The sequence below is a fragment of the Catharus ustulatus genome, chromosome 5, assembly GCF_009819885.2.
Source record: "Catharus ustulatus isolate bCatUst1 chromosome 5, bCatUst1.pri.v2, whole genome shotgun sequence".
NCBI classification, from domain to species: Eukaryota; Metazoa; Chordata; class Aves; order Passeriformes; family Turdidae; genus Catharus; species Catharus ustulatus.
The window spans coordinates 65262881-65288364 of record NC_046225.1 but is presented as its reverse complement, the minus strand read 5'-3'; the positions used below and the strand labels follow the sequence as shown (position 1 = coordinate 65288364).

The 25484-nt window shown below is 40.2% G+C and overlaps 1 protein-coding gene across 1 annotated transcript; it reads right to left on the bottom strand.

Moving 5' to 3' along the window:
- Positions 1–268: 268 nt before the first annotated feature.
- On the bottom strand, positions 269–25137 carry HTRA3 (HtrA serine peptidase 3). Its single transcript, XM_033061091.1, has 9 exons — positions 24540–25137; positions 16436–16535; positions 14555–14777; positions 13735–13929; positions 11153–11185; positions 10414–10528; positions 4158–4206; positions 2402–2497; positions 269–1243 (listed from the first exon to the last, which is right to left on the bottom strand). The coding sequence occupies exons 1-9, from the start codon at positions 24961–24963 to the stop codon at positions 1078–1080; spliced, it is 1401 nt and encodes a 466-aa protein (XP_032916982.1). The 5' UTR covers positions 24964–25137; the 3' UTR covers positions 269–1077.
- Between the last annotated feature and the right edge of the window lie 347 nt (positions 25138–25484).

Genomic DNA, 25484 nt, shown 5'->3' with positions numbered 1-25484 from the left:
AACTTGATACTCTCTAAGTGACATCAAAGCACAATTAATAAATATGGAAAAACACAAGGTAAATAAATGACTTGTGTGCAAAGTATTTCTAAACATTTTCTAAATAAGGACAGAATAATTATATCATAGGGATGCAAAGGGTTTTCATAACATCAGGGCCCAATTTTCTGTAAGAAAATTTTCTCTTGGGAAAGCCTATTCCAGTCAGACAAAAGAAGCAGGGAAGGTGTATTTGTTTAAAAAGAGGCAGGGAAGATGCATTTGTTTATAAAAAGAGGTCTACATCAACAGAGTATTTGTGTAAACTTTAATCTCCTTACAGTAGAAACATACACAGTCAAAGCCAAAAGTAGTGTAACAATTTTACAGCAAAGCTTATCAGTAAAAATGCAAAACAAGTTTGTATAAATTCGTAAAAAACTGTGCACTTTCTCAAACTTAACTTTGTTCAGCACATCGTTTTGATTTATATATAAGGCATTAATTCTATAAGAATCATTTACTATATTCCAAAAATCGCATGACCTAGGTGTAACACTCTATAGCCTGACACCATTTTTGTTCCTTTCAATATTTACAGATTTCATCTACCTGCACTGACATGGAGCGCTGAAGCACTAACAATAATAGGTTCACATTGAAAAAGTTACATAAAAAGAAAAAAAAAGAACTCAATTTTGCATTGCAATAGCTTGGGTCAGCTGCAGCCATGACTGTAGTTTAAGAATAATTTCCCCTTTATATACTTGCTCACAGTAGTATTTGGATCTTTCAATATACAGAACTCAATCTGCTCTGCATCTGCAGGTACACAAAGTGGGACCCATTTCTACCAGCTACTCAAAATTTGTTTTTCTCCTCCTCCCCAGAACACAGTTTTTAAGTTTCATTGAAATTTATATCTTCTGTAAATGGCATCTTTGAAGTCATTCTAGCTACTATGTACAGAAATGGCTCAGGCAATTAAGTTAGTCCACCTTGTCATTAGTCAAGAGGAAGTATAATTAGCTGTAAAGGAGGTATCTAGTGTTCCAGAATAAGTGAGTTTAATTATGGTGAGAGCTTCCTCAATTCTATTTACATGACAACCTCAGGCTCAATGTTAAATAGCAAGTCATCATTTCCTCTTCGAACTTCAAGTAGTAGAGGTGATTCATTCATCACAGCCTCTTGCAAGTCACTGGAAGTCATCAAAGGACGCCCATTGACCTTCACAATAATATCTCCATCTTGGATCCCTCCTCTGCAAAGACAAGAAAATGGCAGTAAGGATGAATTCTATGCAGAGGAAAAGTACAAAGGCTATTCACCACCTCTTTTGCAAATGTAATATTTTTTATTTGTTTTAGTCTCCACTGAAGGGAAATTGCAGCCTTCTGACTGTGAAATAATAACTTGTTAAATGCAAAATACGGCACAGGTTACTTCACTGAGGATTTTCTTATGTCTTCTGCAAAACTAGAAGGGAGAATCAGAAAAGGCTTTTTTATCTATTATTGATTCACTTTACTCAGTCCATTTGCAAGACCATGCTTTTATGCCACCAATATGTATTTCAAGAATTGAAAATTACAACCTCAACATTTCAAGATAAGTAAAGTGCACCAGCTAAAACATTGGGAAATTATTTCTCTCTTGCTGTTCAAATAATCCTGAGTAGCTGCATTTATTACTTTTGTTTTTCATTTTCCTAAAATAATTTTTGCAACTGTTCTGTAGAACAGCCTCTTCCATTAAGCACTGTCTCAGATAACAGCTCTAAATGTGAATGTTATTCTGTTTCTGCTTAAACGTAATCCAAGTTTCTGTTTATTAATATTCAACATACTTCACAAAACTTCTTAAATTATTTCATTGTATTTAGGGTATTCTTTTAATTTGCACACTGTTAGTGTTTCACAATGTCACTAAAGGTTGTAGTGAGGTAGATGGCAGTCTCTTTTACCAAGTAACAAGTGACAGGTCAAGAAATGGTCGTAAGTTGTCTGAGGGGAAGTTCAGATTGGATAATAGGAAAAATCTGTTCACAGAAGGGGTTTTCAAACAGTGGAAAAGGTTTCCCAGCAAAGTGGTGGTGCCACCATCCCTGGAGGTATTTAAAAGTTTGGCAGAAGTGGCCCTTAGGCACAGGGTTTATTGGCAGCCTTGGCCGTTCTGGGTTCATGGTTGTGGACTTGATCTTAAGGGTCATTTCCAAACTAACCAATGCCATAATTTAAATAGTTCTTCAATGCTTCATTTTTGTGGAGGTGAGCAGAATCTTATTTTAAACTTAAAGGCACAATTTTTAATACAGATCAAGCCTGTTATGAGAAAATACTTTAATATAAAAAGAAATATTACTTTCTAGTATCTCTTTGGATGTTTATTTGTGGTAAAGAAAATAATGTGCTCTACCTACCTATGAGAAGGCGAGTTTGGAACAACTTCGTGTACATAAATTCCACTTCTGACATCAGGAAAATCAGCATTACTGTGCTTCAGTTCCTCCACCAAGCTAAAAGAAGAACAAAGAATTATATAGAATTTGATTGCACTACAAAAGCATATATTCTTATTTAAACTTTTTGTGACAAAAAGTGAAAGACTTAATCATTTGCCTGTTGTTCTGTGATGAAAGTGTAGGGCATTTGAACTCGGATTTTAAAAAATTACAAAGATTTTAAGAGAGCCAAAACTCCTTACCTGTGCAAAGCATGCTAAACTTATTGGGCCTGCACATCTGCAGGAATCTGACTTTGGCTCTTTGTAGCAGTAGCACAGAGCGCCTTCGTGAGCACAACAGGAGCATTCTCAGGGACACAAGGTTTTTCTGCCCAAAGAATTAATGCTGGTGACAGGGCAGAAATTTGCTAACTTTTTTGTTTCTTTTATTTTGCAAGTCATTCTTAATTTGTCTTTATCTAGAACAACAGAGTTCTTGATAACTCCAGAGAGATCAGAGCTGGAAACTTCAGTTTTTCACAAGTTGTCATCAACAATTTTTTGCGCATCACTTTCTAAAGAAAGAAAAATAGAGCCTCTACAAACATCCCCTCATTTCAGAGATGATGACATCATTTCAGTGATGGCATCTGTGTACAGTGAGAGTTAAATCTCATTTCTGGAAAGAAAGATTTTAAACAAGGACAGATTTTAAACAAGGAGCTGTCTGCTATGAGAAACCTGGGAAGCAAAATGGCTACACAGTTTTTCGTCACTTGATTTAGTACTTAGGAAGTTAAGAATTGAATAATTAAAGCAAACATAAGGGAAGTGTTCTTTTTCTGAAAACAGGTCTGCAGATATCTTACATGGCTTCCTCAGATGCTCCAAAAGCAGTAAAATCTCACATTGTGTTCACAGCTCTGCAGAGAAACATTCTGAGTTTCTCTCCACCAGTGATGTTATTGCCATCACACTGATTCATTCCAGCTGAGGATCTGACCCTTCAGGGAGGACTGCAGGAGTGTAACTCAAGAAAAAAAGATGGCTTTACTACAACCCCAGCTGGAAATTGTCTTGTTTAATTTTGCAGTCTACTGCCACATTGGAAACATGCCTACTGCTGGGAAAGAACATCAGCATAAGAGCCCTCATTTATTATCCAAGAATATATCTGGGTAACAGCAAGACACAAAGCAATGTAAGAGGGAAAATGCAGCCAAGAGCCAGAGGAGGGTGTTCATTTCTGGCTTTGTTAACATGGAGGCACAAAGTTTTAGTTTGGAACCTTAGCAACTCTTTCTAGTTAATGGTTAGGCACCAAACCTCACACCATATGGCTTCCACTGGCACTGATAAAACACCACCAAACCCTCCATCAGCTGATCTGTCAGTGGCACTCAGAGCCACCTGAAAGCACCATTTTGTTTAAATGTCACCTAAAAGTTGGTGTAACTCCAGGTGTCCTTGTCAAGAACCAAAATCTGTGTTCAAGCTCTTCCTATTTTCCCTCAGCTACCAGCAGGACATCCACCACTATCAGTATTTAGAGAATTTCCAGGTCTCAGAATACAGATTTCACCTACACCATTTAAATGCCTGCAGGCTTCCTAGAAGCCAATGCCCATTTCTGGATCAATGGAGATGTGCAATGAAAGATGAATGAAGTTCTGAACCACTACTGACCACATCTTGTGTGCAGGAACATACAATCCCCTTTCTAAGGTACTTACGCAGGTGTTATTGTGAGCATTCTGATGCCAATGAAACGTTTCTTCCCATCTGAAAGGAACACGGAGGATATTTAAGAAATTTAGGCAAACACTAACAAAATAACTGTTCTGATAACCCAAAATACCTGAGAATTAAAACAGAACATATCAGATTTTAGCAAAACTAAGCAAAACCACACACATCTGTACTAGAGTTTTTTATTAGGCCTTGGTGTACAGAATGACAATCCCTCTCCCTGCAACTAAGGATAAGAAAGCTCATTTACACTCTATTAGAGTTTTTCATTCAGGAAGTTGCTGTGATCTAGTCTCACATGAATTCAGTAAATGGAAAATTTCATAACCAACTACCATTTAATCTGACACTGGTCAAGACAATTTAATCATATGATGTTATCATTAAAATGTAGAAATGGAATCTAAACAAATTTAAATTTCCAGTTTTCAGAGAAAGAGCAAAAGATTCACACTGATTACAATGCAAATAGCTTGTTATTTCTACCCCAAAGAATAAAAACCAAGTTTAAAAAAACCCAAAACATGTTAACTTTTGCCAAAATGATCACAAAAATACTCAGCAGTGAAGCACTGCTCTGGGCTCTGCTATGATCTTCATACCCTGAAGTAGTCAGGGTTTTCAGCCTAGAGAAGAGAAGGCTCCAGGGACACCTTAATGACGTCTTCCAGTATTTAAAGAGGGTTTATAATACAGGACAAAGGGTAATGCTTTCACACTAAAAGAGGGGAGATTGGCAGTAGGAATCAGGAAAAAATTTTTATGACGACAGTGGTAACACATTGGAACATGCTGGCAGAGAAGTGGTAGATGCCCCAGCTGTCAACACTCAATGTCAGGTTGGATGGGGCTGTGAGAAACCTGATGTAATGAAAGATGTCCCTGATCAGTGCAGAGGGGTTGGATTAGATGACCTTCAAAAGGTCCCTTCCAATAGAAACTATTCTATAATGCTGTGATTTGCCAGGACCCTGTGGAATTTTTAATGGTGAGAAGTCACTCCTTTAGGAAAAACACTACATTTCTGAAGTTGGCTTTTAGTAAGTCATGATATTGCACAGCTGTCTTCTGAAAAAAAAATGCAGCTTGATGACTTCCTGAAGTGAGTGCTGCAGTACTCAGTTACATCCGGCACAAAACAATATTTCCCCTCACTTGTTCCAGCACAATGACTTCACAAGATCTTTGAGTTTCTCCAGGTTTGCATATGAGGAAAAAGGAGATATACACAGTCTTCTTTAGCTCTTATTCTTTCCAAGAAAAATACTCCCAAGTAGAGGACTTAGTTCTGAATATTATGCATGCCAAATATTCCCATTGGGGTCACTGAAAATGTTGACTACTAAACATTGGATTTACTGTACTCTGAAAAATCTTGCATCTGTAACTGTCATCCCTACTTTACTCTGAAACGTTTGGATTTCCTTTATTTTAAAGTGAGACTATTAAAATCAAAATCAGCTATAGTAAGAGTGTCAAGAAGTTAAATTGCTCAAATTTGAAGTCTGAAGAGCTTTGGGCATGACCATGAACTAGCTCATGATGCTCCTCCAGTCCCCATGGCAGAAACATAATTTTTCACTTTTTAAAAAGATACAGAAATGGTAATTCTCCCACCTGAAAATAATCCCCCTGTCCATGCAATGTGGACAGTTAAATAATGAAATTCCCTTCATAAGGTCAGTGACAGCATCTCTGGTGACAGTTTTCTCTTTGCATTAAACAATTTGATGCTGGTCATCGCCTGTGAGGCAGAAATTTGCAGAAACACAAAGATACTCCAGAGCCTGAATTAGGAATTTTCACATGAATGAAAAATGAAAATTAAAGAAGAAACAAAAGAAATTGTCTTGGAAGAAACAAAACAGCAAGAATGAAAAACCACAGGAGAAATTACACTAGTGATAAAGGGAATTATTTCTGCAGTGGCTAAAGTTATGCAAACACAAAGCTTTAGGTAAAAAAATAAATCTTGCAACTACACACTTATTCCTAACCAAAATTCTAATTCTACCTTCAACTTCAGGCAGGTCAAAGTATTATTTCACTCTTGTTCACACACTGAAATCCAAAAAAGCCTTCTGCCTTCTCTCTGCAGTAAGTTTGCCACACTGCAAATAGCAATTCATAACATAAGAGTAGTAGGCTATTATATAAAGTAAAACTAAAAACTATGACCCATGCATTACTTCAGCAGTGCACTACACACTCCTCTCTTTCCCCTCTCCAGACTTTTTGTGTGTTTGAATACAAGTAAAAGAAATTCAGTCCTTTTGTTTCACTAAAGTCCATTCCACTGAATTTAACCCAAAGTCAAACACTTTCAACCAAAACCAAAGTTTTCAGCAACAATGATTAGTGGGAATATAATTTTCCATCTTTTTGGAAGTATCAGCAGAGACTCAGCAGGCATAGACAACCAGTACTAGTGTTCCATCATTCCCAAAGCACAGGCATGGTGATGCTGGGGCTAAGTCACATTGGGAGAACAGCAAGAGGCACCTGGGACTACCACTGTCATATTACATCTGCTCTGTGAATAGAAAGTCTCAAAACCTGTCATTTGTGCAATCACAGGGCAAAAGAAAAAGTAATTAGGAGAACTGGAATAAAGTGATGTCATAAATCTAAGGAGCACACCTCAAGGGTGCAGTCCCAGCAGTAGTTAAAAGAAGGTTCATATGTTAGAAGAATCAGGTTTAACAAATGTGAAACCATTGTGGCTTAAAACAGGAGCACAGAAGAGAAAGACTCAAATCTCATCTCATTTCTGTAAACACCAGGTTAAGCACTGATTCCAGAGGTAGAAACAAACCAGCCCCCTACCATGAGTTTAAACTTAAATCTGCTTAGTGTTAATAGAAAGTCACAAGCAGCTGACCCCAAGTATCTAGAAGCAATTCACTATTCACAGAAATTTCTGAAAGCATTTTCCTTACTGTTAAACTTAACTTATTGATGCTTGCAACAACTGAGATACAAACCAGACAGATTAACACTAAGTGAAGGCAGAAATGTTTATGACTTATAAACTGTAGCAAAAAGAACCGATAAATCCAAATTAAGGGGTCATGTACTCAAACTCCTACGGGCTTGAGTAACTCTGGTACAAAATTATACCCAATACAGCTGATTTCAGTGGGGCCAGGATACCACCAGGACTTCCAAGTGAAGAAATGGATCCTGCACTTCTTATTCAAGTGCCAGGCAAAACTTCTACTTTTCTGCTAATTCCTTTCGCACCTAGCTCATCTTGCAGATTACATGAGCAGCCCTGAAAGCATTTAAGAAACATATTCTATTTCCAAGCAGAAAACACGAAAACAGCTCAAGCCTATAATGCTGGACTATGTGCAGTGTCCCTTTTACATAAACTGCATACCTCACAATTTGTGGCAATTATTAGTAATAATAATCATTCAAATACAAAGGTAAGAATATTGTTTCAACACAACTAATACAAGGTCCTGGGGATGTAAAATGAGGATTCATGTAAATAAGTTGTTGGGTATGGCCAATGCAGAACTCCCCCATTTCCCCTTGTCCATCTGAAACAAGGTTTATTCACTTCTCTGCTTACAAAAGTGCCTGTGTCTAAAAGACTTCCTAGTTTTACTGTTCTGCTCAAGCCTAAACTAGGAATAGATAGAGCCAAGACCAAAATGGGGAAATTCCTTATAAAAATAACAAAACAAACAAAAAAAAAATTTTTTAAAAAATCAATGCTTAAATATGTAGTTAATTTCCAGACGTAAACACAGACTACACAGCTGGTTAAAACTGAGATACAGATGGAGACACTTAACTTCATGCAGCAATTTAAGACTTCCAAACTATAAGAGGACATTGACCTTATTACTGGTAACCCCAAAATTAGCAAAGGCTTTCAGATCATTCAACAGACAAACATCTCTATGAGGGCTGTGGCAAACCTTTGGTAATATACATTAAAAAAATTACATTAAAATACATTAGGTGCATTAGGTAATATAGAACGTACAGATAACAATCAGTGCAAATTCTTCATTCAAATGACATCCTCTCCTTTCCCCCTGCTCTCCACTCCTGTTCTTTACTAGATCAGATATTTTCTGTTATGTATAATGGATGAGAGTTTAAAAAATATATGCCTTGTATATAAAACACCTCCTCAACTGAGATTCAAAAGACTAAGGTCCAGCTTATTGAAAATTGAGTTTCTACTAAGCCAGAATAAATCTGGAAAGAGTGGTATCCTAAGGAAGTGTTATCTTTAGGCAATATGATATTAAGAGAAAAATGGTAATACCCAAAAAACGTCTTTCTATGACCCAATACCATAAGGGAGGATCCCACTGAAAATACTGGAACATAACTGGAAGAAAACATGATAAAACGACCCTAAAATTCTGCTTACATAAATTCATTATTCCAAAAAATAGCAACTATACAATAAACCTGAGAACTATTACTAAAGACCTAAAAAATGCAAACTAAGTCTCAAATATGTGGTGAAAATATCTCCTAGAAACTTTCTCTATGCATCAAAGGCTATAAATGACTGCTCTGCCATAGCAAAATCAGACATACTTCAGAGAAGCAAAAGCCAATAAAATTGAAAAATAAAATAAACAATAAAATTGCCTGTGCCTCAGAATATTTGGAGCAGTGACAGTTACACTCACACTAAGAGAAAGTGTGAATCTTTTTGATTAGGGAATGATGTAACATGATTTAAAAAAAAATTGTATGTTACAATCACGGTATAGACTTGAATCCTTCAGTTTTTAATTAGGGTTCTTCCACGGGCAAAGCTCAGCTGGGCTCATCATTCTGTGGAGGTAAAGGTGCCTGAAGAGCAAGGTAACTGATTTCAGTGGTGACACCTCTGAGCTTCATTGACTTTCCAGTTACCAGGAGATGGTGGGCTCTGCATAACGCTTGAGTTCGTGCCTCTAGGCCAGGCCTGCAGGCTGAGCCATTGCTCCCCCCTGGACTGGGATGAACAGTTTGGTTCTAAAGACTAACATCACTATTGAAACACCTGTTTGTTTCAGAAACCAACAATAAGTTAGTAACCAGGGCAAATAAATTTTTTTGACACGTTGACTGAAACAAAATTATGTCAGCTACTTTAAAATATACTTCTCAGCATATAATTAACAACTTTTTTTTCATCTACTTTTCCCCTTGCCTCCAACTCAACTGTGAAAACAATACAATTTGTGGAATTCAGAAAAACACAGATGGGGGGACCCATCACATTTGTGATGCTCTCACACATACAAGCAGATGCATCACATTAAAACTGCTGACTATGAGAAGTTTCTGAAATAACAGAATCTGAGAAGACAGTGGTGTAGGGAAACAACCCTGGCATCAGGAACTGGATGAACTCAAGAAAAGACAAGATTAATAACAAAAAGATTCAAGAGAAGAAGGAGCAGCAGCCAACACTAATGATAAAAGATGAGTAGTAGGGTGTGGACAGATAAATTGGCAAGCAAAAGAGTAAGGAAAGTTTGGCCTGGATGCAGCATTGCTAGATCAGCTTTGGCTGTGCCTATAGTATGACATCTAGAACAGGGTGACAGATACCGTGCAAGCACATAAAAATAAGTCTAAAGTACTGCAGCTGTCATTGCCAATATATTTAGATTGATATGCTCTCTGGTGCAGAAACCTTCCTTTCTTTCAGCCTCTCTCCCATCTTCCCATGTATTTCTTTGTGGATTAGTAACAGCCCTTCTTCCACCAGGGCCTGAGTCTGTCACAATATCTGACTACATAGCACTGACATACATGACCATGATAAAATATAAGTCAGGTTCTATGGACTACGCCTCACCTGTGGACAGGTACTTAAAAAGGTTTTTACCTTATTTTCTACAGTATACCTTAATCTTTTTGCTTGGAAAATAAATTAAAAAAAAAAAAAAAGAGAGAGAATAGAACCCCTTAAACAAGTGATTATCTGTTCCCAAGACCATTTGAGACCATGATGATTCATCTGTGTCCTCACTATTCTCAGAGGCCCTATTTCCCGTGTTTATACACATACTGTCTGCTCTTTGGGGGTGTGAGTAATAAGAAGTCTCTCCCTCTCTTCTGTGAGATTGTTTTTTATTTCCCAGTCTGTGATGCTCTGTGATGGAAAAGGGTGCTGCTCCTTTCAGTAACAGGATTCCAGACACATCTTTTGGCACTTCACCTGGATCAGGATAATAATTGGAAGGTGTCACTGTTTCTTGCAGACCTTACCTTTACTTTGTTTGTCCTGTGACTCTGTGAGAAACTGAGTGATGCGGTCTGAAGGAATAGCAAAAGAAATTCCAGCTGTGACCTTCAAGGTGTTAATCCCAATCACTTCACCATCCTGTTGAGAGACAACACCCAATTAAATTTGTTCTTAAGTACAGGATTCAGCTCCTTGTCTAGCATTTCATGCTAAAAGCTGGTGTAAGAAATTTTAGAGTGTTGTAATCACTCAAGAAATAAACACTACTTATAAGGGAGGATCTGGGCTTTGATTCATGATCCATTTCACATTTAACTGTGATGGCCAGAGAGATTACAGTACAGTGTGTTCATCCAAGGTCCATCCCACCACTCAGCAAGAGAGTGGAGTCACTACTACCAGTATAGCCACAAGTCATTGACCTACAAAACCAGTGCTGATTTAAAGCAATCTACTTTGAAAGAATTGTGTGGGTTAACCAGGTCCCACCTCTGTTGCACATCCCAGGTTTCACAGCATCAACAAGCATAACTGCTCCTTCCAGATCCCATATTCCTCACTGCTATGCAAAATTTTCTGTGCTCAATGGGGAAATGTTTTCCTATGGTGAACTGAGACATAATTTGCACATTTTGCATTAGCTTCAGGCTATCTGCCTACCATTAGCTAAATGAATGGAAGATGGAATGAGCTATGAATCTTTCCAAAAGAACATTAACTTGAAACTAGCTCTTGAAACAAAACCAAGTGACATGGACTTACCAGATTAACTAGAGGTCCTCCAGAGTTGCCATACTGTAAAAATGACATAAGGGAAGAATAAATTAATACTTTACTGTTGCAAATGCAGTTCTCATTACAAAAAGCAGGCTTTTTGTAAGTAAATGAAAGAGAGGAGGTCATTTCTTAGGCAGCACTGACAGACACAATATCAATTACAGAAGATTACAGAAGTAGGTCTTATCCTACCCCTTCAACCCTCTCATGATTATAGGTTTTTCTCTTTTCAGAAGCAGGCTTTAAGTTAGGAGCCACTCCAAATAGGCAGATGCTAAGTTTAAGACATGGACTAGCTAAAAATTAGTATTTTGATTCTTCTAAAGCCTGTCAGAATGAGGTTTTGAAATAATTAATTGCTATTTAAAGTTATACTTCAATGAGGTGCGTCTACAGTTTTTGTTTTATTCACCACTTTGATTTGTAATACTGTCAGTCTCTCATTCTCCACTGGAGCAGAATACAGTGTTTTACATATTTAATCACAGCATATTGCTATGAGGTAGCTACTACATAAGGATTGATTTAGTAACCACAGATATATATGCCTCTCTAGGGGAGTCATAGAGCAGCTCTGAGCAGCCCAAAATTACCTAATACCTAATGGCCTTTAAAGGAAACATGCAACAGGACCACAGGAAATGAGAGTTGGGGAGGTTGCTTGTCCATCTTCATGCTGGCTCAACAATTTGTTTTTGAGTGAGGCCAGAGTTTTAGAGTAGGTTTGCAAAACAGCCAAGAGCAGCAACTTACCACTCAAAAGAAACAAAAGCTAAGTGATGTATGACACAGAAGTGAGACATAAACTGTTTACACTTAGATAGCACTGGGCAAACTTTATAGATTCTTAGGAGACTAAAACAGACATTAAAGTTTATAAAGCAGCCTCAAAGTTCAAATTTAAACAAATAGATCAGTTCCTTATATTGGATCTCCCCAGTTACCAGAGGCTGCACACTTGAAACCAAGAGAATGATTTTTCAGCCTTGCTCATTCACTTGTCTTCTGCTTGAAGGATGTGAAAGACCTTCAGCACATGCAATATAGCTCCATTTAGAACCTTATGGCCCTCTTTTCTCCTGCCCTATGTTACTGCTGTCCTAGCATTCCTCAAAAGGCAGCTGCATGCACATTCCTGCAGGAAAGCCTTGGCTGAGCCACAGGAATGCTCTGAACAGACCAACTCTCAAACTCCTCCCATTCTCAGGAGAAAACAAGCACATTAGCTAAGCACAAAGCATCCTTATGCCAGGGACCATCTTCATATTTTGTGGTCTCAGATGGCAAAGCAATTCAAATCTAGTGTCATATTCCTCACCTCATCTGCTATCACTCTTCCTTTGGTCCAGCATTATCTGACACACTCTGCTATCCTTGTCTAAACATGCTCATTAGCTTTGGAGGGCAGAAAATGTCTAAGTACATACACAAGTAAGGAGTCCGAGTTTGAAAAATGTGTATAGGCAAGAAGTCAAGAATCCCATGTTCTAATTCTGTCTCCACCACGAAATTCAGTGTGTGCTCCCAACTAACCCATCTTGCCTAAGTTTTCCTTATTCTCCTTGCACAGTTCAAGGTATTAATTCCAATTAAATATCTGGAAAGGTTCAGTTCCGGGGTTATACAAAAGTTCTTTGAAAAAGCTCATTTTAATGTCATTTCTTTTTGCTTCTCCACACAATTTCTCTCAAGTCTGACAATAACCATTTGTGAAGCACTTTGTGTGTGTATAACACTCAGTGTTATTTCTTGTTACATCAAATTTGATATTAAAGTGCAACAAATAAAACCTGAAAATATTTTCTATCAATGTGTAACAGATTTAAGGTATAAAATTCCAGGCCATTTTCCACCTCAGATATGTGTGCAGTGCTCTTTTTAGAAGCAGTACAAGCTAAACACACACCTAAAGACTTCACTTAAGCTTTTCAGATGACTGCAAGCTGCTTTGAAGGAACATTTTTCCAATGTATTTCTATATAGTGTGCAATGTTAGGAGCCTTAGCTCCAAACTGTACCTCAAACTTTGTTATTTTACACCTTGATTCTTGTTTTGATTGTGATGTGCAAAGGGAAAACAAGAACAGCAACAAAACCTCCCAGTCCTCTCCTTACAATCTTACCTGGGTGTCCTGTCATTAAACTGAAGCACATACTCTCAGTTTGACTACTCCATGTGGTTCTAATGGATGTAGATGAAAGAAATTTTGGCTCTATTCTACAGCTTCCTTGACCAGAGCAACTCAGCAAGCAGATAGAGAAATATTTTGATTTACTGCTGGTTGATACAACCATGTTACTGCATGAGATTTACAGAATTTAAAGGGTCTGACCTATGCAGCATCCTCACAGACAGCCTCTAAGGGAGAATTTTATTTATCGTGACCTTCACAACACTGCCTGAACACAATTTACAGACACTGCATAGACTTCAAAAAAGAAGAGTTTCACTGACTTTAAACAAAGCTGCTTCTATTTAGTGGATTCATCTCTCAGGGCAGGCACCTCCATGCTGCAGAGGTGGGGAGGGACTGTGAAGTGAAACCCATCCCACATGTCCTGCTTACATTAATGATAGCGTCTGTCTGGATGTAATCCATGTCCGAGTCCCGCAGGCCCAGCTCTTTGCCGTCTCGCTGAGCAGTGCTGACAATACCTGTTGTCACAGTGTTCTGCAAGGCAAATGGACTTCCAATTGCCACCACAAATTCTCCTGGCCTCAGATCAGCAGAGTGTCCCAGTAACAATACTGGTAGTTTTTTCTAAACACAGAGAGAAAGAAATAAGCATTAGTTCATACTTGAAAATTACCTGGTTGCAAAGATCAAAAAAGAAACACTTTCCATTACATTAATGAAAGAGCCACTCACTATCCTACACCCAAAATTTATACCAGGAGGGTTGCCGTTTTAAACTGTCTTCAACACAAACAGCTATCTGTAGTTCCTTGCAATTTCACTCAGGAAAAAAAAAGGCATTGAAATTTCCCTGTTTTCCAGCAGATGTTCCCTCCTCCTAGAAACAGCATACAAACCAATCATTGACCAGTTGTTGAATGACTCTTTCTGCATTATGCCCCACCTTGCAGTCCATGCATACTGGTACAAAGCTTAGAAAGATTAGCCTGGATATTTAGGTAAAGACAGGAGAATTTTGCCACATATTAAAAGAGTGGCTTTTTTTCTCCTTCTTAGTTTTTTACAGTTCTAGCACAGAAGACAAAGTAATTTAATTCCAAGATATGGAAAATTTCCAGGCTTGTATTTCCGTACATTGTTTTCACACATATTTCAAAGAAATTCTTAAACATATATTCTAGTCAATCACTTTGTACTAAGTGAAAATGAATAGAGCTCTCAAAGTCATTCTTCCGTTTATGTCACTCACCATGGGGTGAATCTTTATTGTGGCAATGTCAGACTTCTTGTCAATGTCTTTGATGGTTGCTTCATAGGTATCTCCATTTTGAAGCTGTACCTTCAGCTGTTGTCTCCCTGATATTGCATTTGTGCTTGACACCACATGGGCATTGGTCACAATTAAACCAGAATCAGACATAATAAACCCAGATCCACTGGAAAGGGGAACATTTCGACCAAAGAGAGGGTGCCTGTACAAAAAGCAAGAAATTCTGTGCCATAAGAGAAACCAACTTAAGATTATATAAGACATCATTTACCACCTTTCACTCTGAGAATTAAATTTTTTAAAAATTATAAAGAAAGGATCTCTTCCTGAAAATTGTGACTGGTTTTAGCCAGTTAAGATTAAGAACTGAGGTTTACAGACCATCAGCAGGGTCCTTTTCCTTTGGTTTCCAATTCTGTCTTTACAGACTACCTTGCACAGAGTGTAGGTGATAAAAAAGGAAGGAGAAGAAGCCCATCTGATCACACTGGTTATTGATTCTATATTGGAAGAGAGAAATGACAAGAAAAATGAAATGATTGTCTAATGGGAAAAGGGGAAGAAGGAACCTTGCAGCTGGACAGAGGCATAAAGGAAGAGATGAGGTCTAAGAGGATCATGAAGCCCAAGTGCAGACTGGGTGGAAAAAGCATGTCTGGAAATCAAAACGACAGGGAATGTGAAAGAAAAATGAAAAACACTAACAATGGGTAAAACTTGGTGGGAAGCAATATGTGCTGCAATACAGACAGGTAAAAGATTTTACAAACTGTTCAAGGCATTTACAAATTTTCTCTGTGAACAGCTGCTGTAATGACCTTAGATTGTAAGGGGAACAAAGTGCCTGTGTAGCAGAAGATGAGAAAAGGTCTTTCTTCCAAGACATGGTCCTGGTTAGGATATTATTTGAAAGTTCTGGGCCATTTAGCAGTAAACAATTGGAGCCAATCCCAGGAAAAAGTAATATCAAAATTAGCACCCAGCAAGTTCCTGGGCAAACATTTACTTGTAGGGAAAGAAACAATCTTAAAACTACATATGAAAAGATCTTAAGCATCTTCAGCTGCAACATCCCCTCAAAGGACTAATCACCATGTGCATAAAACTACACCTCCTGACGTACTTGATTATCTTGATTTTGCATATTTAAAAAAATCTACAAAAATTCTCCAAAGAATTCTTATATCTGTGGAGATTGAGAGGACTCCAGGAAGAAAGGTAATGGAAACATAATGGAGTACATGCAATATTTGCAGTAATTTGTTCTTAGGACTTGTATTTAAATCTCCCAGGTTGTTTTGAGCACTCAGTGTTGATCTTGCCACCTCAGCTGCAGCTTCAGCATCCTCAATATTGGTAGTGTTTTGGTCAAGAAATTTAGTATATTTCTTTCCTATCAGAAGTCATTTCTGTGTTTAGATAGGCTACATCTCCTCAACCGTCTACCTCTTAATGCTCTTCCTGCCAAAATAACATCACCTTTAATTCAAAGTTTAAAAAGTAACAAACTTACCTAAGTCTGACTATATATACGCATATATATATACACACACATATATGTATGTATTTAAACTGAGATAACAAACATAGTCCAACAAGCAAAACATTTTAGTGAAGGCTGAAGAGATCTCCAAAGATGAGATAGACACATTTTAGGGTAAACAGTATATATATATAGTACTGTAAGCTCATTAGAATAGATTGACTGAACATGAACAAAAAACACAGATGTGAGATTCTCTGGAGAAATGGGTTTATATTCTTGAATATTTTGTGAACCTCACAAATTCAAAAGGACAGTTACTACACTGCAGACCTTTGTTAAATAACGTAACTAAAACAAAGAATTGAGAGCGTTACCTGAGGAAGAGTTCGATGTGCACAACTGCAGGTGCAATCTTTTCTACCACATCAGCTATGAAGTTGAATTTGTATCTTGGACTGCTGGACTGTAGGTGACCTATACTAGCAGAAAGAATTGGATATGTTAGTAAGACAATACACTTTTTATCAAGAAGGCAAGATGAACCTGCCTTGAATTGGTCTGTTTCTCCCACTAGAACAGTTTCCAAACTGAACTGGAAAAGGAATCAAAGTCATTAAGATTGTTCAAAACTTACCTAGCATTCTTTGTGATCCTTAGAAAATTAAACATCTGCATCACTTAGCTCTAAGTTCTTTTCTTTGGAAGTATACAAGCTCTGTCTTGAGCATTTTTCTGAGGACAACTACTGTTATTATCCAAGACTTACAGGATCATAAGATAGGCCAGGCTGGAAAGAACCTTAGGAGGTCTCCAGTTCTACCTCCTGCTCAAAGCTACATCAGCTACAAAGGGAAACAGAGTTGCAACTTGCAAAACTCCAAGGATGGACACTCCAGAAACTGCCTGGGAAACTTGCTCCACTACTTCACTGTCCCCTATGACGCGTAAGTTTTTTTTACATCAAGTCTGAACTTCAGCCCACGTTCCAACTCATGCCCCTTGTCTCATCCTCCCATTATGCCCCTTTGTATGGATCCAGCACACAGGCTGCCTTCAGGTCCTCCTGAAGCTTTTTCTTCCAGAGGCTGAAGAAGTCCAGTACCCTCAGTTTCTCCTCACAGGAGGTATGTCCAGTTCCCCCCAGCCATCCTCATGTCCTTCTGAACTCACTCCAGTTTGTCAATGCCTTTCTTGTACTGAGGTATCCAAAACTGAATGCAGTATTCCAGATGTGGTCTAACAAGTGCAGAGTAACACAGCTGCAGAATTTGGGAGCCACAATTAGAACTTCAGTTCTAATTTTTTAAGTAGACACTTTGGAAGTCTGCTTTAAATTACAACACTTGCACCTACAATTTTTGCAATTGACATTTAAGCTGTCACATGCAGCTGGGCCTAGATATCGTACTACATTAAACAGCACTATACACAGCATTCATTAAGAGTGAATATAATAGTGTGAAATTAAAATCTTGAAGGGGGGGAGCCCACTGCATCCTGGCCTCTAATGCCACAGCATCCTGGATTCTAGCATCACAACATCCCAAAGGAACAGCACTGCTTGTGGTCAATGTCATATTCTCTGCAGTCCCTGATACACAGAGCCATATCACCGCACACGCAAAGCACTTCCTATAGGGGAAGTATCACCACATTCAAATAGCACTCTTTTGTGTTCACAGCCTGAAGCTTTAAAATTAACTATGGGATCTACCAAAGGGACCAAATGACTTGAAAAAAACAGACCAAGAAGATTAGGAATTTCTTCACAGAAGCCTGCAAGTTCTTTATCCTGTTACTGAACATGGGATTTACGTACTTCTGAATGAAACAAAACCCTGTCTAAATTTAGCAAGCTAGATTTATGTGATACTGAATAAACAAAAGGAATAGCTTGGCAGGACTAGATTCAGTCTATTATTTCTATGTACATTCTCAGGCACTCTGAAAAATCCCTCCAGCCAATTGAATGTGCTTGTTTCAGTGCTTAGTTTAAAAGAGACACCACAAACAGGAATCACAGAGGACAGTCAAATGTAAGCACAATATACTGCTATTTATTTTGCTTACTAGGCCACTGAAGAGTTATCTTACCTTCAGTTCCCAAGCAGCTTGCCTGATTATGCAGTATATTGTTTGAAGTCTACTGACATGACTTTGAACACTTGTCTACAACAGCAAGTGTTCACTGACAGGATATAACATTGCCATCACATTGATCTTAATAGACATGACCATGCATCAGCTGGCAGCTCATGAACTAGCACAGAACTGGGGAAAACTGGGCATGAATGCAGCCTTTCAGTTGGTGTAAATCAGCATAGCTCTGTGTGAGTCAGGGCAACCAGAGCCATTTACATCTTCTAAGTGCTCAACTGTTCTGCTCAGGCCAAATGGATACAGCACTGTACGTGGTCAAAAGCACAGGAGGCATGCCTGCCAAAAACCTCAGGTCTGGAGCACTCCTCAATAGCCACCAGGCAAACATCATGGGTGGCAGTGGCTTTCCAGGTGGGATTTGGTGGAGGCAGAGAGAAAGAATCTGAAAGAGGTGGTGGATGAAACATGAAAAAAGGTGAAGAAAATAAAATGCAGCAATACAGAGAAGAGACTAAAACTGAATCAACGCTTGTCCTCTTTTCAGACCGCAGGGAAAACACTACTCTGTCTGAGCAGAAGCCCAGAACCTCCCTGATGGGGTTAGAAAACAGGAATGCACAAACCTAAAAGAAAATCCAAATCTATACCAATATTAAAGGGAAATCTGAAACAAAGGAGGACCAAGAATAACAGACACCCAGGCTTTGTATGAAAGGCATGCCTGAAGATCTGGGCTGATCAGAGATGAACTGATTTTCTCCTTGTGGTAGGGACCAAACAGTGGTGAAAACTGACTTACAAAGCTGAGATGCCTTCATAGAACCTGATCTTTCTTGAATAATTTTCTGCACACTGGCAGTAATGAGAACCTTTAAACACACTATATGATGTGCCAGGAACTCAAACCATGGATGTGGAAGATGTAACTGCACCCACGTTTACTACCATTCATAAGCACTATTTAAGGGAACTGAAGTGTTGGTTATTATTAACAGCATTCTAATGCATAATTATTAAACTGATGGTTTTCATCAGAAGTTCTCAATGTACTTCAAAAGGGAAGAACTGAAGGCTGGGAAGCTGAAGAAGGAAGTAACATGCAACATTGGGTATATTGTATAATGTCACCATGAATACAAGTGTTCTAACTGTAAAGGTACAATCTATCCTATAATTTGCATTAGTTGGTAAACACTAGGTGCAGCTACTGTCCTTACTAAAAGGGAAAGTTAAATATGTATTTCCCCCCCTTCATAGTCCTGCTGCCTTTTGGAGCCCCACACAGCCCTCAGATCTCTGCTGCCCTGAGCACGGAACAGCTCTGAGCTCAGAGCACCTTTGTGGATTTTGACTCACTGACCCTCTGAGATTTGTCACATAGTTCTTCAAAGGTCTCTCAATAACGTGCATTATTTTCCATGTTATTACTGAGTGTCCAAAATCATCTCACACTAACAAAATCTAATTTATCTTGGCAAAAAGACATCATTTAATCCAATTAGTCATCTGTTGCATAACCAAGATTTCAAAGGTGCTGCAACCAGTTTGTATTTGAAACAAAACCAAATTTATGCTGTATAAGTCCTTAGCTGTGTATGCATTTCTTAATCAAAAACCCTAGATTTCCCCAATCTGCTCCATAGTCACAAATCAACCAGATTTTCAGCAGCCTTGAACTTTGAGCCTATCATTTCAACTGATTAGATCTTCAGGTCTCCAGCTCCTCTCACAAAACACTAATAATCCAGATTTCAATGTAAGTGCATAAACTGGAGCTGAAGATTTTCAGCCTACTTTCTAAAATGTGATCTTACGTTTCCAATTTTATGGGCTCCAACTACACTGAATTCAAATGGCTAAAGCTAAGTGCCTTTCAGGTAGGAGTAGCCTTATTGTCAGTTTAAGGTTTTTCCTGGACAGTGATGTTATCTACAGCTATGGGTTCATTTAATAGTGGTTTATTTACTTTCTTGCAGAGACAATAGACCCATTCCAATCTCATTAACACTGCTGTAAACCAGGAAAAATGCCAACAAATCTGTAGTTAACCTAGTATGAAGAGAACTGGAAAAAAATTCAGCAGAAATAATCATTATAATCCCACTGAAGACAATAAAACCAGACCAATTTACATTTGCAAAGGATTGAACATTTCTGAATATCTGCCAACTTAGTCCCTGTAGAATTAAATCAAATCACATTCACTGCTTTCTTAAAAGACAATACATTGTATTAAAATCCACAATTTTACATTCATTAAGAATTTGTGAGCCTGGGAAACTCATTCTTTTAAGGTTGTTTCCCCATCCCCCTTTTTAAACCAGCTTCAGAAAAGATCTGTGCATTCAGCAAAATTATTATGTCTAAGGGAGGACTGCAACCTGGCAGATCTGATCACCAGGGATAAACACTGTCCCTACTGTGCTTTCATGGAAAGAAATGAAAGACAAATAAAAGATTATAATGTCTCTGCTTAAAAAACAGAAACATCTGCTGGAAACATAGGTTCATGGGCAGCTTTTCTGATGAATTCAGCATTAAGATCAAGTTGCATAGCTGTGCACTGACCATACAGCTTGGTGAGTTTAATGCCACATTATGGTTCAGGCAACTTGTTTATACAATGGATGTCTACCGTGCACAGATGAAAACAATTTGGTGAACCAACACCAAAGTGGCTTTCTTGTGCAATTCAGCAATCACAAGGGCCAGACAGCGACAGACGGGCACAAGCCTTCTAGCACAGACACCACACTGGCTTTACACGCTTGGCATCCTCCCTTCCAAGTGACCCTCATGAGGAGATGCAGTAAGAATATCCCTTTCCTATTACCTATCCTTTACAAAGCAGTAAAGTGCTCTACTCTGAATTGTATACCAAATTCGGTACACTGCCATCCTCACCTGCAGTAATTCCAACCAACTCAGGCATAAGGAAAACAACCAGTACAGGAATGTGACCAAAGTTTGTGTTTCCAGCTAATACCTTGCAGTATATTTCCCTAAATACAGCTGCAGGCAGCTTTAAGGTTTTGATGACAAAAACACCTGCAGGAGACTTCTATCCCTTACTGGGTCAACTTCTCAGAAATTAAAGTAATCATACATTCAGTTGTTCCTCTGTATCTTCAAGGTTATGTACAGGCACACTCCAAACACCCCACATAGAACTGTGTGCAATGACCTTGCTTATGCATTAACTGTGTTTCAAACCTTCTATTAGGAAAAGGAACTTTTAGGCTCGTATCTTGCAAAGACTTGGGTTAGTCTTACATCACAATCCCTTTCTGAGAATGACCTCAGGTTAACAGTGCAGAGGACAGTAAATGGTGAGAGTCAAGTCCAGCCTTAAAGGTTTTCTAATCAAGCTTTCAATTTTTCTTGTTCCATTGACAAAAGAGAACTTGTATTTAAAATATATATATATTTTTGCTTTCATATCTTAGGTAAGAAAATACAAATCATTTGATAGTTAAACTCTCTTCACAGAAGTTATTTGCAAAATAACCTTGCAGGGAATTTAACTGTACTAAGAGATCAAGACCAGTCCTTTGTTCAAGAAACAAGTAGATTGACTGTAGATTGCAGGTGACCAAGTGAATCCTTTGAGTGAAATGTCTGTCATCTTAGCAGATTGATACATGGCATTGTTAAAACTTACACTTGCTGCCCCAAGAAACAGGGCTCTCTCTGTAAGAAAAGATATTTGATTACAGAAGTTGCCCTCCATAAGTATTTCTTCAATTACTTACATGCAAGTTTGTAAGAGTTTGTCATTATCACAGTAAGTGACAGAAGGCAGAAAAAAAAAAACAACTAGTTGCTTCACTATATATTCCCATATATAAAGTGTATCTAGTGTTGACAAAAGTTTTTTAAAAACCCAGTATTTGCAGCAGGGAGTTTAACTTTGCTCAGGATTTCTGCAGACTGCTCTTATTAGTATCCCTAAGAAGCCCCTGGGCACTGGAATATTGTAGAGCATCAGTTTTGGAGCTGCTGGATCTCCATGCAGTACACACTCCACTTAGTACACTGCGTGTAGAACTTCCAATTTGGCATGGTGTAGAACCACAACAGTGCAATACAACAATCCAGGACTTCCAACAAGGAAAAAGATATTGTAAATTCTGACAATTTTTCAGTTATCACTCAGTAACCCTGGTCACCTCATTCCTCCCTTCCCTCATCCTTTACTACCCACGTTTCATGCATCCCTATTCACCAGACTGCTGTCACCAGGAAACCATGGCTAAAGTTTCTCAGTCTGTCTGGGTTTATCACAGCCAGAATCCAACTCTGCATCAACATAAGCAACTGAAAAAGGAGAGGAGTAGACATTTTAGGAGTGACTCTGGGTCTGTACATGTTCTAAATAGGGCCCAAGTCTAAGTGAGGCTTATCTGAGATTTTAATATAGGGATGCAGTAAAACTGCATTTACTTCATAATGAGCTTATCCCTTCAAACTCTGAGTCATCTGAGGCCAGGCAAGAACAGGAGAAAGAAATTTGACAGCAATTTTAAACTGTCAACTTTCTTCCAAGCCTCTCATTACAGCCATTGCATGTTATTGTTTAAAAAAAACAAAACAAACAAAAAAATACCATAATTGAGTTCTATTCCTGGCTGAACCACCAACTCAGTCTGACCTCGGGCAAGACACTCGGTTTTCTTTGAGCTTCAGTTTGTGCAGCTGTAGAACTGAATAAAAAAATTAAATCTTAACAGAGAACCACATGCTTCATCTAAGCTGAGGTTTTCTGAGACAAAAAAAAAAAAAAAGCCCAAATAAAGTGAATACTAATATAAATGCTTGGGGGAAAAAAAAAACCCCAAAGCTCCTCTGCCTCGCAGTTCCAAATTCCTAAGCCTATTAACATTAGATTCAAGAAGATTCCTTAAAGAAAATGTCATATATACCAAATGCTAAGCACTCAGAAAGCTCTCAGATGCAAGCCAGTTCACTCATTTTGGTTAAACATTTTGATTATTTCATGTAGATCAGTTTCAACCAATTTTAGGAGTACTAAAGTTAACAGATGTTGATGAAGGTACAGGCAAAGGTGAAAAGGTACAGGCAAAAAACAATATGTAAGGAGAGAATGAACATTGCAGCTTCAGGCTGGCATCTAGAACAATTCTTGGCTCTGACAAGATACTCTAGAAGGAAGTCCAGGAATATAATTTGAATATCCTCTCGCTCTGAACTGGTTTACCCTCTCCAAAGAACAGGATATATATGAAGATCCCCTATTCACAAAAAGGCTGCAAAAGCAGCCCTTTTCCTTCTGAACCCTCCCAATCATTTTGGCCAGTTTGCTGTGAATAAACAGGACGGTTAGTGGTTCACCTGACATAATGGAAACACCAATGCATGCTTGAAAACTCCACTTCTCTTTCCAGGAACTCTATGGGAAATGTAGCAGAAGCAAACCCTTAAAGTCATGTATCAGTAAGTATGTGGAAAGATACTGCCAGCATTAACACTTCCATAAAAAGACGCATTTTAATACCAATAGGAAATTACTAGCTTAAGAGGTTACTAAACTTTCCAAAGTTAAATCACCAACCCTGAAGTTGCCATAGTATATCACAGCATCTGAGCAAAGACCTCAACACTTCACTACAACCAGAAGACAATTTGATAATCTGAGTATCAATATTTTACACTATAAAGGAGGTTCACAGGCTTTTTTTATCTCTACAAGACTACAAAACCCTTTGGGGAAGAAAGCAACCCAGGAAAAGACTATGTTTCAGGCGGTTTATCTAACACTTGGTGCATTTTTCTGCCCTGACAGGTTTTTAGAGGCATTTCCTGATTTGCCTGCGGGGTGCCTGTGACGGCCCCGAGCTCAGGTGCTGTGCTAGGCTGTGCTGCGGTGCGCCCTGCACGGCGATGCCGCCGCGTGCGGAGCGCAGGTGGCACCGGCAGGGCGGGAGCGTCTCGTACCGCAGCCCGGCCCCAGAAAAGGCCAGGGCTGAGGATGTGGCCGCTGCCCTGCCCTGCCAGCCCAGCCACCTGCGCCCACCTCGCTCCCAGTGCAAGTGCGTCCCTTCTTGTCCCAGGAGCAGCCTGCACCTCACCGGGGCAGCCCCAGCCATGCTGCCGGGAGAGACCTCCCAAACCCCAGCCCAAGCGCACACTGAGCATCGAGGAGGAGCTCTGCTGTTCAGAAAGCACTTGAGCATCCATTCTGCACACCACCGGTGTCATTAGCGGCTGGGTGAGATGCCGTGTCCTTGGAGGTTTATAGAGTCCCTACAGTCCCTACAGACACCCAGTCTCCCCAGGCCACTGAAAATCGTGACTTTTTTCCCCCTGGAAGCCAGGTCTCCCACTCCCCGCCCCGCGCAGGTCCCACCATGCTCCTACCCGATTCACAGGCTCCCTTCTGGACCTGGGCGACGGCGGGCAGCCCGTGCTGCAGCGCCTTGCGGCTCACCGCCTTCAGCTGGCAGATGTTGTCGTAGGTCCGGCCGTCGCTGCCGCACACCTGGGCGCTGAGCTTGCACTGGCAGACGCCCTTGGCGAAGCGCTTGCCCATGGGGTAGCGGCAGTCGAGGCTGTCCCCGCAGGGCGGGTCCTCCTTGCGGCCGCAGGAGTCCCCCTCGCCCGCGGCGCAGATGAGGCAGCAGCCGCAGCGGTCGGGGACGTACCCGCTGGGGCAGCTGGGGCTGGGGCACTTGGACACATCGCAGCGGGCCGGGCACTTGGCGCGGGCGAGCTGGAGCTCCGCGGCGTGCGGGCCGGCGCTGAGGGACAGCAGGAGCAGCGGGCTCAGCAGCGACACCCGCATCCTCGGCGGGGACAGCGGCGGCGGAGCGGGGTACGAGCCCGCCCGGCGCCGGGGCAGGAGGCGGGAAGGTGCGATCGCGGCGAGGGAAGGGGAAGGCGGGCTTTGTGCACACTCGGGCAGGACAGCGCCTTCTGCCCGGGCAGCGCTTCAGCGGGCGGCGGAGCAGGCCGCAGAGCAGGCCGGAGCGCAGGGCCCCGCAGTCACGGCCGGCGCGGTCCCCGCAGGACGCGGCGGCTCTCGGGACTCAGCTGGCCGGGCTGAGGCGCCGAGCCATGGCAGGAGCGCCGGGGCAGGCGGAGCGGGACGCAGTGGGGAGGTGGCGGCTTTATGTGGGACGGGCCCGGCGCCCCCAGCAGTACCAGCAGGCTCCACCCCGGGCGGGACGGACGGACAGATGGACAGACAGAGCGGGGAGGGTCCGCTCCCCATCTGGGCGCTGCGGGGCAGAGCCGCCCGTGTGCTGGTGAATCACCGCCCCGAGCGGGGAGAGCCCTGGCGTGAGGCTGAGGGTGTCCCCCCAT